This window comes from Mustela putorius, unplaced genomic scaffold, assembly GCF_011764305.1.
Source record: "Mustela putorius furo isolate JIRA1106 unplaced genomic scaffold, ASM1176430v1.1 tig00003834_pilon_pilon_pilon, whole genome shotgun sequence".
Taxonomy (NCBI): Eukaryota; Metazoa; Chordata; class Mammalia; order Carnivora; family Mustelidae; genus Mustela; species Mustela putorius.
The window spans coordinates 102282066-102295790 of NW_025421987.1; the positions used below are offsets into that span (position 1 = coordinate 102282066).

General features: G+C 39.1%; 1 protein-coding gene across 5 annotated transcripts in view; it reads left to right on the forward strand.

Annotated features, from left to right (window-relative positions):
* Positions 1–13725, forward strand: part of NMNAT3 (nicotinamide nucleotide adenylyltransferase 3) — a 125440-nt gene that overhangs the window by 51912 nt on the left and 59803 nt on the right. For 3 of the 5 annotated variants that reach the window (XM_045088848.1, XM_045088852.1, XM_045088849.1), the window contains exon 2: positions 840–989. In XM_045088848.1, coding sequence (XP_044944783.1) covers positions 881–989 — 109 coding nt within the window. In that variant the 5' untranslated portion in view covers positions 840–880. Of the gene's footprint in view, positions 1–839; positions 990–13725 lie in introns of those variants that run through there. The other 2 variants (XM_045088850.1, XM_013061455.2) reach the window with 2 other exon arrangements.

A 13725-nucleotide genomic window follows, 5' to 3' on the forward strand; every position in this document is an offset into this window, starting at 1 on the left:
TAAAGGACAATAGGTAAAATCAGAAAAGATCTGTAGCTTAGATACTCATCCTGTAACAATCTTAATTTCTGGATTTTAGTCATTGCTCTGTAGTTATATAAGAAAATGCCTTTGTTCTTAGAAAACACATACTGAAGTACTTAAGGATAAAGAAGTATTACATCTACAACTTACCCTTAGACACCTGAAAAAAAAATTATAGGTAAAAATGTGTGTGTGTGTGTGTGTGTGTGTGTGTGTGTTGTGTAGAGAGAGAGAATGAGTGATAAACCAAATGTAGTAAGATGTTAACATTTGGGGAATCTGGATAAAGGATATATAGGAATTCTTGGCTCAAATTTTGCAACTCTACTTGCAAAACTCAAAGTATTTTTAAATAAGTTTTTTTTTTTTTTTTTAAGTACCAGTCTACTCTGGGACATAGTGAGTTTCACTTGGACTGTCAGAGATGACATATGGGGGTCTTACATACCTCCTTTTGATTTCAAGGTAACCTATCAGAGCCCAGGGAGGTTATAGAGCTTATAAGAAGAACATGGTCTCTGCATCAGGCTGTCTGCATTCCAGTTGTGTAGCTTCTAAGGTCCCTGAGCTGGATAGGTGACCTTTCAGGATTGTGGAAAGGATTTGGGGAGGTAAGGGGGTGACAACACTAAGTAACATAGTGTTGAGCACAGGTCCTGGCCCACGGTAAAGCCTCCGTAAATGTTGTTACTGTTATTACTGCCCCCTCAGTCACCTTACAAATGAGAAGTAATAGCCTCTATATGCTTTAGGGACTCTGATCTGGACAATTGTCTGGTGCCAGCTCTCTAACATCAGTTTTTGTCCCCATGAAGGCAGGGTGGCCACTGCTGCGGGTGCAGATGTGCCTGAGAAGATGAAGAGCCGAATCCCAGTGGTGCTCCTGGCCTGTGGTTCCTTCAATCCCATCACCAACATGCACCTGCGCTTGTTTGAAGTGGCCAGAGACCACCTACATCAGACAGGTCAGTCAGAGGGGCCAGGCCCAATGGATAAACTGATGGCTTGGGCCTCATAGGGTTCTGCTGTCTGTTGTCATCACCACCATTATTAAAACTGCTCAGTATAGGAATTCACAGCATAACTGGTGGCATACATTCCCCCATCATATTCGGAGAGCTAACCTCTTAGCCCCGTGATATGTGGACAAGTCCTATCCCTGGCCATAAAGTTGACAACTTGTCAGGCTCCAGTATCCCCTGCCACTTGTTGCCCACAAAGGCTAAAAAGACAATGGGCACTTTCTAGAAACTGTGTCTCTGGGCATTCTTCCTGATACTCCCAGGAAGCATTTATCTGCTTCCTGTGCAGCCAGATAAGGAGGTAGTATGTGCCTTGCTACTCTTGTGTGTGTGCATGAGAACTCTTGCTGTTCTTCAGTGGGAAAGCAAACATGCTATAATGGGAATTTTGACATTTTCTTTGAATAGATCTTAGACAATTACAAATTAACAATCTTGCATATAGGCCATTTCCAATACAGATGGCATGGCTTTGCCAGAAATATTTCATCAGCTGGGAATATTTAATCTAGAAACGTTCCATCTCTGACTTTCCATTTCATTATTAAGAGAGTAAAATGGCATTTGGAATTTGCATAATTATTTCTAAAAAGAATGTGAATCATTTATATGTTGATGTCAGATATATATGAAAGTATTTATATATTTATGTATACCTTAAGTATTCATATATGTATTTTGTATTTTTGTATTCAAAAATATTTGCCTTTAAGGGCATTGTTTTTAAACCAGAATCAATTCCTATTTATTTTTAATATAGAAAAAAAGTATTCTGGTAACATGCAAATAATTTCTTCAAAGAAATTATGTACAACTATTAGTTTATTTTAAAGGGAATGTCTTTGTATCAAAAGATGAAAGTGGGGGTGCCTGGGTGGCTCAGTCAGTTAAGCATCTGACTCTTGATTTAAGCTGAGGTCATGTTTTCATGGGTTGTGGGATCAAGCCCCACCTAGTGGGGAGTCTCCTTGGGGAGATTCTCTTTCCCTGTTTCTCCCTTCACTTGTGCACACACTCTCTCAAATAAATCTTTAGAAAAGTGAAAGCGGGTATCTATCCTTAGTAAATACATAGTTCTTACAAAGGAATAAAATCCAAACAATCCAGTGAACATTAGTAGTAGTATACCAAAGGAGAAATATAAGTGACCAATAAACTTGGGAAAAGATGCTCAGTGTCACTGATAATCAGTGAAAATACAAATAAAAACATGGTCAATACCACAAAGTTATAAGCACCATGATGGCAGCTACTATGGCTGCTTGAACATCACAGAAATTCCACCAGCCATCACCAGGTTGTAGTCAGTGCTCAGTAAAAATCTGTTATAGCAGCAAATAGCTTTAGCCTGTGCTATTGGCAAAATTAAAGGACTGACAAAATCTAGTGGTGGCAGGATAGAGAGGGAAATAGACATTGTCATCTATTGGTAATGATAGGAAAGATGAAACATTTTTGGAGGGCAAGTTGGTGTTCTGTGGCAAAAAATTTAGTCTGTACACATACCCATAATGAGGAGAAAAATCAATTGAAACTGAAACAGAACTCACACAGATGTTAGAATTAGCAGACGGCATTAAAACAGTTACTATAATTATGCGCCATATGCTCAGAAGTAGAGACCTGGAAAATATAAAAAGAGCTCAAATACTAAGACATGAAAACTACAAGAGGTGATGAAAAATACAATGGAAAGGATTAACAGATTAGATATTGCGGAAGAAAAGGTTAGTGAACTTAAAGATAGCACGGTAGAATTGATCTAAAATGAAACACAGCGGGAAAAATGGAATTCTGAAAAGAAAGAATATAAATGAGATGTTGGGCAACTTAAAAGGATCATGATATACTTGTAATCCTAGAAGGAAAAAACAGAGGAAGAACAGGAAAAGATATCTGAAGAAATACTGACTAAAAAATTTCCAAATTTGATGAAAACAGATTCTATCAAGTAGCTCAAATGCCAGATGTAAGATATGTGAAGAAAACAACACCAAGGTATATGATACTAAAATTTCTCACAAACCAACAATAAATCTTAGAAGCAGCCACAGAACAAAAATAAATAGGACAGCAGATTTCCCATTATTGAATTCAGCAAAAGGGGATTTAGTGGAACAACATCTTTAAAGTACTGAAAGAAAAAAATTGTCAACCTAGGATTCTATATCCAACAAGAAATATATCTTGAAGAAACAAAGGCAAAAAAAAAAAAGTTTTTTCAACTATATAAAAGCTGAAAGATTTTACCATCAGACTTTCACTACTGAAATGCTAAAATCCTCCAGGCAGAGAGAAATGATACCAAATGTAAATATGGATCTACACAATAGGAATACAAGGCATTGGTAACCACATGGGCAATTATGTAAGTTTTTCTCTTATTACTTAAACTTCTTTAAAAGACGACTGACTGTTCAAACAAAAATAATAGGAATATATTGTGGGGTTTATAACATATGTAGAAGTAAAATATATGACAAGTATATAACACATAAAACACATGACAATGTCATAAACATGGGGAGGGGGAAAATGGAAGACTATTGTAAGATTCTTATACGTGAAGTAGTATAGTATCACCTTAAGGTAGATTGTGCCATAGACAGACAGGTAGATAGATATAAAATAAACCCTAATACAGCCACTTAAAAAAAAGGTATAGCTAAGAAGCCTACAAAGGAGACAAAATAGAATCAGAATATACTCAGTTAATTTAGAAGAAGAAAGGAAAGAAGGAAAGAGGACTGAAGAATAGATGGGGCAAATAGAAAGCAAATAACAAAATGACAGACTTAAATCTAACAATATCAGTAATCACAAAATAAAAGTACAGTTGACCCTTGAACAGCACAGATTTGAACTGTACAGGTCCATTTATACACAGATTTTTTTTATGACTACAGTACAATTCTGTAAATGTATTTTCTCTTCCTTACAATTTTCTTCATAACATCTTCTTTTCTCTAGCTTGCTGTATTATAAGAACATGGTATATAATACATACAACATATGTATTAAGGAACTTTCTGTATCAGTAAAAACATGATATATAATACATAAAACATATGTGTTATAATACATACAATACATATGTGTTAATGAACTTTTTGTTATCAGTAAGGTTCCTGGTCAGCAGTAGGCTATTAGTTAAGTTGGGGGGAAGTTAAACATTACATGTGGATTTTCAGTTGCATGGGGGGTTGGTGCCCAGAAGTGTCAGTTGTAGTCTAACAACTCCTACTAAAGTGCAGACACCATCAGATTGGATAAAATAAGCAACACCCAACTACAACTATATGATGCCTACAAGAAATACGTTAAAATATAAAGACACAAATACGTTCAAAGTAAAAGAATGGAAAACTACTCCATGCTGACACTAGTTAAAAGAAAGCTGAAATGGCTATAGTAATATCAGAGAAAATAGATTTCAGATGAAAAAGGGATAAAGAGTCCAATTCTTTAAGAAATAATAATCCTGAATCTTTTTTTTACTTAATAACATGGAACTGCAAGAAAAATAGATAAATCTACAATTACAGTCAGATATTTCAATTCTTACTGATAGAATAAGTACACAGAAAATAATTAAGAATGTAGAAGTCTTGAATGACACTATCTACCAATTTGACCTAGTTGACATTTAAAGAACACTCAACCAAACATCAGCAGAATCCATGTTCCTTTCAAGGACATAGAGAATATTTACCGAGATAGACCGTATTTTGGACCATAAAAGAAATCTCAATAAAGGTAAAAGGATTAAAATCCTACAAAGTGCATCCTAAACCTCAGTAGAATTAAATGACAAATTACTAACAAAAAGACCTCTGGAAGATCCCCAAATATGGGGCGCCTGGGTGGCTCAGTGGGTTAAGCCGCTGCCTTCGGCTCAGGTCATGATCTCAGGGTCCTGGGATCGAGTCCCGCATCGGGCTCTCTGCTCAGCAGGGAGCCTGCTTCCCTCTCTCTCTCTCTCTCTGCCTGCCTCTCCATCTACTTGTGATTTCTCTCTGTCAAATAAATGAACAAAATCTTTAAAAAAAAAAAAAAAAAGATCCCCAAATATGAAAATGAAGTAACACGTGTCTAAAAACCCATGGGTTATAAAAGAAAGCCAAATGGAAACCAAAGAATATTTTGAGCTAAATGGAAATGAAAACAATATATCAAAAATTTTGGGATGTCACTAAAGCAGTACTTAGGGGAATTTTATAGTACTAAATACCATATTGGGTAAGGAGGGAAAGAAGGGAAGAGAAAGCAAAAGGGAAGGAAAAAGAGAAGGAAAAAGGAAAGGGAAAAGATGGATGGATAAATAGCTCTCACATCAGTGAGTTCAGCTCCTGTCTTAAGAAATTAGGGATAGGGAGGGAGGAGTCAAGATGGCAGAGAAGTAGCAGGCTGAGACTACTTCAGCTAGCAAGAGATCAGCTAGATAGCTTACCTAAAGATTGCAAACACCTGCAAATCCATCAGCAGATCTAAGAGAAGAAGAACAGCAATTCTGGAAACAGAAAATCAATCACTTTCTGAAAGGTAGGACTGGCGGAGAAGTGAATCCAAAGCGACGGGAAGATAGACCCCGGGGGAAGGGCCGGCTCCCTGGAAGCGGCGGAGCAACGGAGCACAAAATCGGGACTTTTAAAAGTCTGTTCCGCTGAGGGACATCGCTCCAGAGGCTAAACCGGGGCGAAGCCCACGCGGGGTCAGCGTGGCGTCAGGTCCCGCAGGGTCACAGAAGGATCGGGGGTGCCTGAGTGTCGCAGAGCTTGCCGGTATTGGAACGGGAAAGCCGGCTACAGAGACAGAGACGACAGTAAGCTCGGGGGTTACCTTGAACCAACCACAGGCTCAGTGGGCTCGGAGCGTGGCCGGAGGTCAGGCAGACGGGAGTAACTGGGCGCTGTTATCTGAGGGCACACTGAGGAGTGGGGCCCTGGGCTCTCGGCTCCTCCGGGCCGGAGACCAGAGGCCGCCATTTGTATTCCCATCCTCTGGAACTCCATGGAAGGCGCTCAGGGAACAAAAGCTCCTGAAAGCAAACCCCAGCGGATTACTCAGCCCGGCCCCTGGTAAGGGCGGTGCAATTCCGCCTGGGGCAAAGACACTTGAGAATCACTACACCAGGCCCCTCCCGCAGAAGATCAACAAGAAATCCAGCCAGGACCAAGTTCACCTACCAAGGAGTGCGGTTTCAATACCAAGGAGAGCAGGAGAATTCCAGAGTAGGAGAAAGCAAAGCACGGAACTCATGGCTTTCTCCCTCTGATTTTTTTTAGTCTTGCAGTTAATTTTTTTCTTTTTCATTTTTTTTCTCTTCTTCTGCTAAAATTTTTTTTAACTTTTACCCTTTTCTTTCTTAATGTTTTTAACTAGTTTATCTAATATATATATTTTTTCCTTTTTATATTTTTCTTTATTCATTTTCTTTTTTTTTAATTCTTTTCTTTTCTTTTTTTTTCTTCTTTCTTTCTTTTTGAACCTCTTTTTATACCCTTTCTCCCCCCTCACGATTTGGGACCTCTTCTGATTTGGTTAAAGCATATTTTCCTAGTGTTGTTGCCACCCTGTTAGTATTTTATTTGCTCCTTCATATACTCTTATCTGGACAAAATGACAAGGCGGAAAAATTCACCACAAAAAAAAGAACAAGAGGCAATACCGAAGGCTACGGATCTAATTAATACAGACATTGATAATATGTCAGATCTAGAGTTCAGAATGACAATTCTCAAGGTTCTAGCCGGGCTCGAAAAAGGCATGGAAGATATTAGAGAAACCCTCTTGGGAGACATAAAAGTCCTTTCGGGAGAAATAAAAGAACTAAAATCTAACCAAGTTGAAATCAAAACAGCTATTAATGAGGTGCAATCAAAAATGGAGGCACTCACTGCTAGCATAAATGAGGCAGAAGAAAGAATTAGTGATATAGAAGACCAAATGACAGAGAATAAAGAAGCTGAGCAAAAGAGAGACAAGCAACTACTGGACCACGAGGGGAGAATTCGAGAGATAAGTGACACCATAGGACAAAACAACATTAGAATAATTGGGATTCCAGAAGAAGAAGAAAGAGAGAGGGGAGCAGAAGGTATATTGGAGAGAATTATTGAGGAGAATTTCCCCAATATGGCAAAGGGAACGGGCATCAAAATTCCGGAGGTTCAGAGAGCGCCCCTCAAAATTAATAAGAATAGGCCCACACTCCATCACCTAATAGTAAAATTTTCAAGTCTGAGTGACAAAGAGAAAATCCTGAAAGCAGCCCAGGAAAAGAAGTCTGTAACATACAATGGTAAAAATATTAGATTGGCAACTGACTTATCCACAGAGACCTGGCAGGCCAGAAAGAGCTGGCATGATATTTTCAAAGCACTAAACGAGAAAAACATGCAGGCAAGAATACTATATCCAGCTAGGCTATCATTGAAAATAGAAGGAGAGATTAAAAGCTTCCAGGACAAACAAAAACTGAAAGAATTTGAAAACACCAAACCAGCTCTACAGGAAATATTGAAAGGGGTCCTCTAAGCAAAGAGAGAGCCTACAAGTGGTAGATCAGTAAGGAACAGAGACAATATATAGTAACAGTCACCTTATAGGCAATACAATGGCACTAAATTCATATCTCTCAATAGTTACCCTGAATGTTAATGGGCTAAATGCCCCAGTCAAAAGACACAGGGTATCAGAATGGATAAAAAAACAAAGCCCATCTATATGTTGCCTCCAAGAAACTCATTTTAAGCCCGAAGACACCTCCAGATTTAAAGTGAGGGGGTGGAAAACAATTTACCATGCTAATGGACATCAGAAGAAAGCAGGAGTGGCAATCCTTCTATCAGATCAATTAGATTTTAAGCCAAAGACTATAATAAGAGATGAGGAAGGACATTATATCATACTCAAAGTGTCTGTCCAACAAATATATCTAACAATTTTAAATATCTATGCCCCCAACATGGGAGCAGCCAACTATATAAACCAATTAATAACAAAATCAAAGAAACACATCAACAATAATACAATAATAGTAGGGGACTTTAACACTCTCCCCACTGAAATGGACAGATAATCCAAGCAAAAGATCAGCAAGGAAATAAAGGCCTTAAACGACACACTGGACCAGATGGACATCACAGATATATTCAGAACATTTCATCCCAAAGCAACAGAATACACATTCTTCTCTAGTGCACATGGAACATTCTCCAGAATAGATCACATCCTCAGTCCTAAATCAGGACTCAACCGGTTTCAAAAGATTGGGATCATTCCCTGCATATTTTCAGACCACAATGCTCTGAAGCTAGAACTCATCTACAAGAGGAAGTTTGGAAAGAACCCAAATACATGGAGACTAAACAGCTTCCTTCTAAAGAATGAATGGGTCAACCGGGACATTAAAGAAGAATTGAAAAAAATCATGGAAACAAATGATAATGAAAATACAACGGTTCAAAATCTGTGGGACACAACAAAGGCAGTCCTGAGAGGAAAATATATAGCAGTACAAGCCTTTCTCAAGAAACAAGAAAGGTCTCAGGTACACAAACTAACCCTACACCTAAAGGAGCTGGAGAAAGAACAAGAAAGAAACCCTAAGCCCAGCAGGAGAAGAGAAATCATAAAGATCAGAGCAGAAATCAATGAAATAGAAACAAACAAACAAAAAAAAAAACAATAGAGCAAATTAACGAAACTAGGAGCTGGTTCTTTGAAAGAATTAATAAAATTGATAAGCCCCTGGCCAGACTTATCAAAAAGAAAAGAGAAAGGACCCAAATAAATAAATCATGAATGAAAGAGGAGAGATCACAACTAACACCAAAGAAATACAAACTATTATAAGAACATACTATGAGCAACTCTACGCCAACAAATTTGGCAATCTGGAAGAAATGGATGCATTCCTAGAGACATATAAAGTACCACAACTGAACCAGGAAGAAATAGAAAGCCTGAACCGACCCATCACCAGTAAGGAGATTGAAACAGTCATTAAAAATCTCCAAACAAACAAAAGCCCAGGGCCAGATGGCTTCCCAGGGGAATTCTACCAAACATTTAAAGAACTAATTCCTATTCTCCTGAAACTGTTCCAAAAAACAGAAATGTAAGGAAAACTTCCAAACTCATTTTATGAGGCCAGCATCACCTTGATCCCAAAACCAGACAAGGATCCCATCAAAAAAGAGAGCTATAGACCAATATCCTTGATGAACACAGATGCAAAAATCCTCACCAAAATACTAGCCAATAGGATTCAACAGTACATTAAAAGGATTATTCACCACGGCCAAGTGGGATTTATTCCAGGGCTGCAAGATTGGTTCAACACCCCCAAATCAGTCAGTGTGATACAACACATCAATAAAAGAAAGAACAAGAACCATATGATACTCTCAATAGATGCTGAAAAATCATTTGACAAAGTACAGCCTCCCTTCCTGATCAAAACTCTTCAAAGTGTAGGGATAGAGGGCACATACCTCAAATCATCAAACCCATCTATGAAAAACTCACCGCAAATATCAATGGATATTTTCTCAATGGAGAAAAACTGAAGACTTTTCTGCTAAGGTCAGGAACACGGCAGGGATGTCCATTATCACCACTGCTATTCAACATAGTACTGGAAGTCCTAGCCTCAGCAATCAGACAACAAAAGGAAATTAAAGGCATCCAAATCGGCAAAGAAGAAGTCAAATTATCACTCTTCGCAGATGATATGAGACTATATGTGGAAAACCCAAAAGACTCCACTCCAAAACTGCTAGAACTTGTACAGGAATTCAGTAAAGTGTCAGGATATAAAATCAATGCACAGAAATCAGTTGCATTTCTCTTCACCAACAACAAGACAGAAGAAAGAGAAATTAAGGAGTCAATCCCATTTACAATTGCACCCCAAACCATAAGATACCTAGGAATAAACCTAACCAAAGAGGCACAGAATCTATACTCAGAAAACTATAAAGTACTCATGAAAGAAATTGAGGAAAACACCAAGAAATGGAAAAATGTTCCATGCTCTTGGATTGGAAGAATAAATATTGTGAAAATGTCTATGCTACCTAAAGCAATCTACACATTTAATGCAATTCCCATCAAAGTACCATCCATCTTTTTCAAAGAAATGGAACAAATCATTTTTAAAATTTATATGGAACCAGAAAAGACCTCAAATAGCCAAAGGGATATTGAAAAATAAAGCCAAAGTTGGTGGCATCATAATTCCAGACTACAGGCTCTATTGCAAAGCTGTCATCATCAAGACAGCATGGTACTGGCACAAAAACAGACACATAGATCAATGGAACAGAATAGAGAGCCCAGAAATAGACCTTCAACTCTACAGTCAACTAATCTTCGACAAAGCAGGAAAGAATGTCCAATGGAAAAAAGACAGCCTCTTCAATAAATGGTGCTGGGAAAATTGGACAGCCACATGCAGAAAAATGAAATTGGACCATGTCCTTACACCACACACAAAAATAGACTCAAAATGGATGAAGGACCTCAATGTGCGAAAGGAATCCATCAAAATCCTTGAGGAGAACACAGGCAGCAACCTCTTCGACCTCAGCTGCAGCAACATCTTCCTAGGAACATCGCCAAAGGCAAGGGAAGCAAGGGCAAAAATGAACTATTGGGATTTCATCAAGATCAAAAGCTTTTGCACAGCAAAGGAAACAGTTACCAAAATCAAAAGACAACTGACAGAATGGGAGAAGATATTTGCAAACGACATATCAGATAAAGGACTAGTGTCCAAAATCTATAAAGAACTTAGCAAACTCAACACCCAAAGAACAAATAATCCAATCAAGAAATGGGCAGAGGACATGAACAGACATTTCTGCAAAGAAGACATCCAGATGGCCAACAGACACATGAAAAAGTGCTCCATATCACTCGGCATCAGGGAAATACAAATCAAAACCACAATGAGATATCACCTCACACCAGTCAGAATGGCTAAAATCCACAAGTCAGGAAAGAACAGATGCTGGCAAGGATGCGGAGAAAGGGGAACCCTCTTACACTGTTGGTGGGAATGCAAGCTGGTGCAACCACTCTGGAAAACAGCATGGAGGTTCCTCAAAATGTTGAAAATAGAACTGCCCTATGACCCAGCAATTGCACTACTGGGTATTTACCCTAAAGATACAAACGTAGTGATCCAAAGGGGCACGTGCACCCGAATGTTTATAGCAGCAATGTTCACAATAGCCAAACTATGGAAAGAACCTAGATGTCCATCAACAGATGAATGGATCAAGAAGATGTGGTCTATATACACAATGGAATACTATGCAGCCATCAAAAGAAATGAAATCTTGCCATTTGCGACAACATGGATGGAACTAGAGCGTATCATGCTTAGCGAAATAAGTCAAGCAGAGAAAGACAACTATCATATGATCTCCCTGATATGAGGAAGTGTTGATGCAACATGGGGGCTTAAGTGGGTAGGAGAAGAATCAATGAAACAAGATGGGATTGGGAGGGGGCCAAAGCATAAGTGACTCTTAATCTCACAAAACAAACTGAGGGTTGCTGGGGGGAGGGGGGTTGGGAGAAGGGGGGTGGGGTTATGGACATTGGGGAGGGTATGTGCTTTGGTGAGTGCTGTGAAGTGTGTAAACCTGGCGATTCACAGACCTGTACCCCTGGGGATAAAAATATATGTTTATAAAAAATAAAAAATTAAAAAAAAAAAGAAATTAGGGATAGGGGGCAAACACAAAGCAAGCATGAAAAAAAGGAAACAAGATGAGAGCAGACATCAGTCTGCTGAAACTTAACATATTAGAAAACAAACATATTAGGAAATTTAATAAACCAATATATGTTTGTTTAAGAATATTAATAAAATTGAAATAATAATAAAATTGAACCTCTAGACAGATTATCAAGGGAAGGAGAAAAAAGCAAAGACGCAAACTTCCATCATCAGGAATGAGAGAGGTGATTTAACTATAGATTCTACTGAGAGGAAAAAGATAAGGGAATATTATAAGTAACTTTATGCCTATAAATTTGACAACCTAATTAGAATAGACAAATCTCTTGAAAGACACACTCATTCAAAATTAGATTTTCTTTTAAAGAAGAAGAAGGAGAATCAGCCGCCCATCACAAACCAGTGCAGCAGCTCTTTCTGCCCGTGGGTCCTGTCCCCATGCTTTAATAAACCACCACCATTTTGCCCCAAAGACATCTCATTAATTCCTTCTTGGTCATTGGCTCCAGACCCCCCCCCCACTGAACCTCACTTATATTCTAAAACTTCATTATTTGGCACCTGAACATGGGGCTTTGAGTCTTTACATCTGGACTCTGAGCTTTGGTGCAAAATTGGAGTAAGAAGAGCACCCCCTGGACCTAACACCTTTTACTCTAGATTTCCCCACCAGTGTCTCAGGTTGGATCCATTGTTTGCTTATTACTTCTTGGTTTACCTTATGAATTTGCCAGAGCACAACTTGAAGCAACCTCCCTAAGAAAAGAGTGTAAAGGAGGGTGCACCTTGCTTAGATCATGGTTGATATATTCAACTATACATCCCTTCAACCTTCTCTCACCAATATGACTAGGAGGAGGAACACCCAACAGAGGAAAAATCCAGAGACTGTGCCATCTGCCACAGAACTATTGGATATGAACATAAACAGTATGCTGTAAAGGGAATTTAGGGTAACAGTTATCCATGCAATGTCTAGGTTGGAGAAGGCCATTAGTGGCAACATAGAAACTCTAAGGGCAGAAGTGAGGGCTGATTTGGCAGTACTATGAAGAAGAAAAAGTAACCTGAATAGCTCAATTAAAGAAATTTCATTTGTAGTTTAAAAACCATCCCACAGAGGATTCTAGGAGGATGGCAGACTAGGAAACACCAACAATTTGTCTCCCCACTTAAATAGCAATTGCACTACCAGAATGTATCTGATGTAACTATTTTGGAACTCTGGAGTCTATTGAAGGCTTGAACTTTTAGGGGAGGACTTGGACAGGTAAGTTGTAGGTAACTTCAATGCTCAGCACAGTAACAGTTACCCATCCTCCAACCTCCAAATAGCAGGCAGCTGTGCACATATTCCTGAAGCAGCCTGCACACAGCCTTTGGGAGCCAAGGTTGGCAAAAAGGATCTTGTCCCCCAAATATCAGGAATCTGCTCTGATCTCTTGTTGCACTTCTCCCAGCCCCCAGTAATTGTTGCAAACCTCTCCCCCTCTGGTTGAAGAGATTTCCAGGGGATTTAAGGGGCCAGTGCCTTCTTCCTTTCCCCTCATTTCCCCCCTTTGGCAGCCAGACACTGACAGCTGCATGTTCAGAAAAAAAAAAAAAAAAAAACATACATACCCAGGGAAAGACTGAGAGATGACACTCAGGTTAAGTTTACACCTCAGGCTGATCCTCATCACAGAGACAGCTTAAAACAATTAAAAAACAATACAATAAGCAGTAACAACAACAACAAATCAAAACCCTGGAGAAGGGGGGCACCTGGGTGGCTCAGTGGTTTAAGCCTCTGCCTTTGGCTCAGGTCATGATCTCGGGGTCCTAGGATCGAGCCCCACATCGGGCTCTCTGCTCAGCGGGGAGCCTGCTTCCCCCTCTCTCTCTGCCTGCCTCTCTGCCTACTTGTGATCTCTCTCTGTCTAT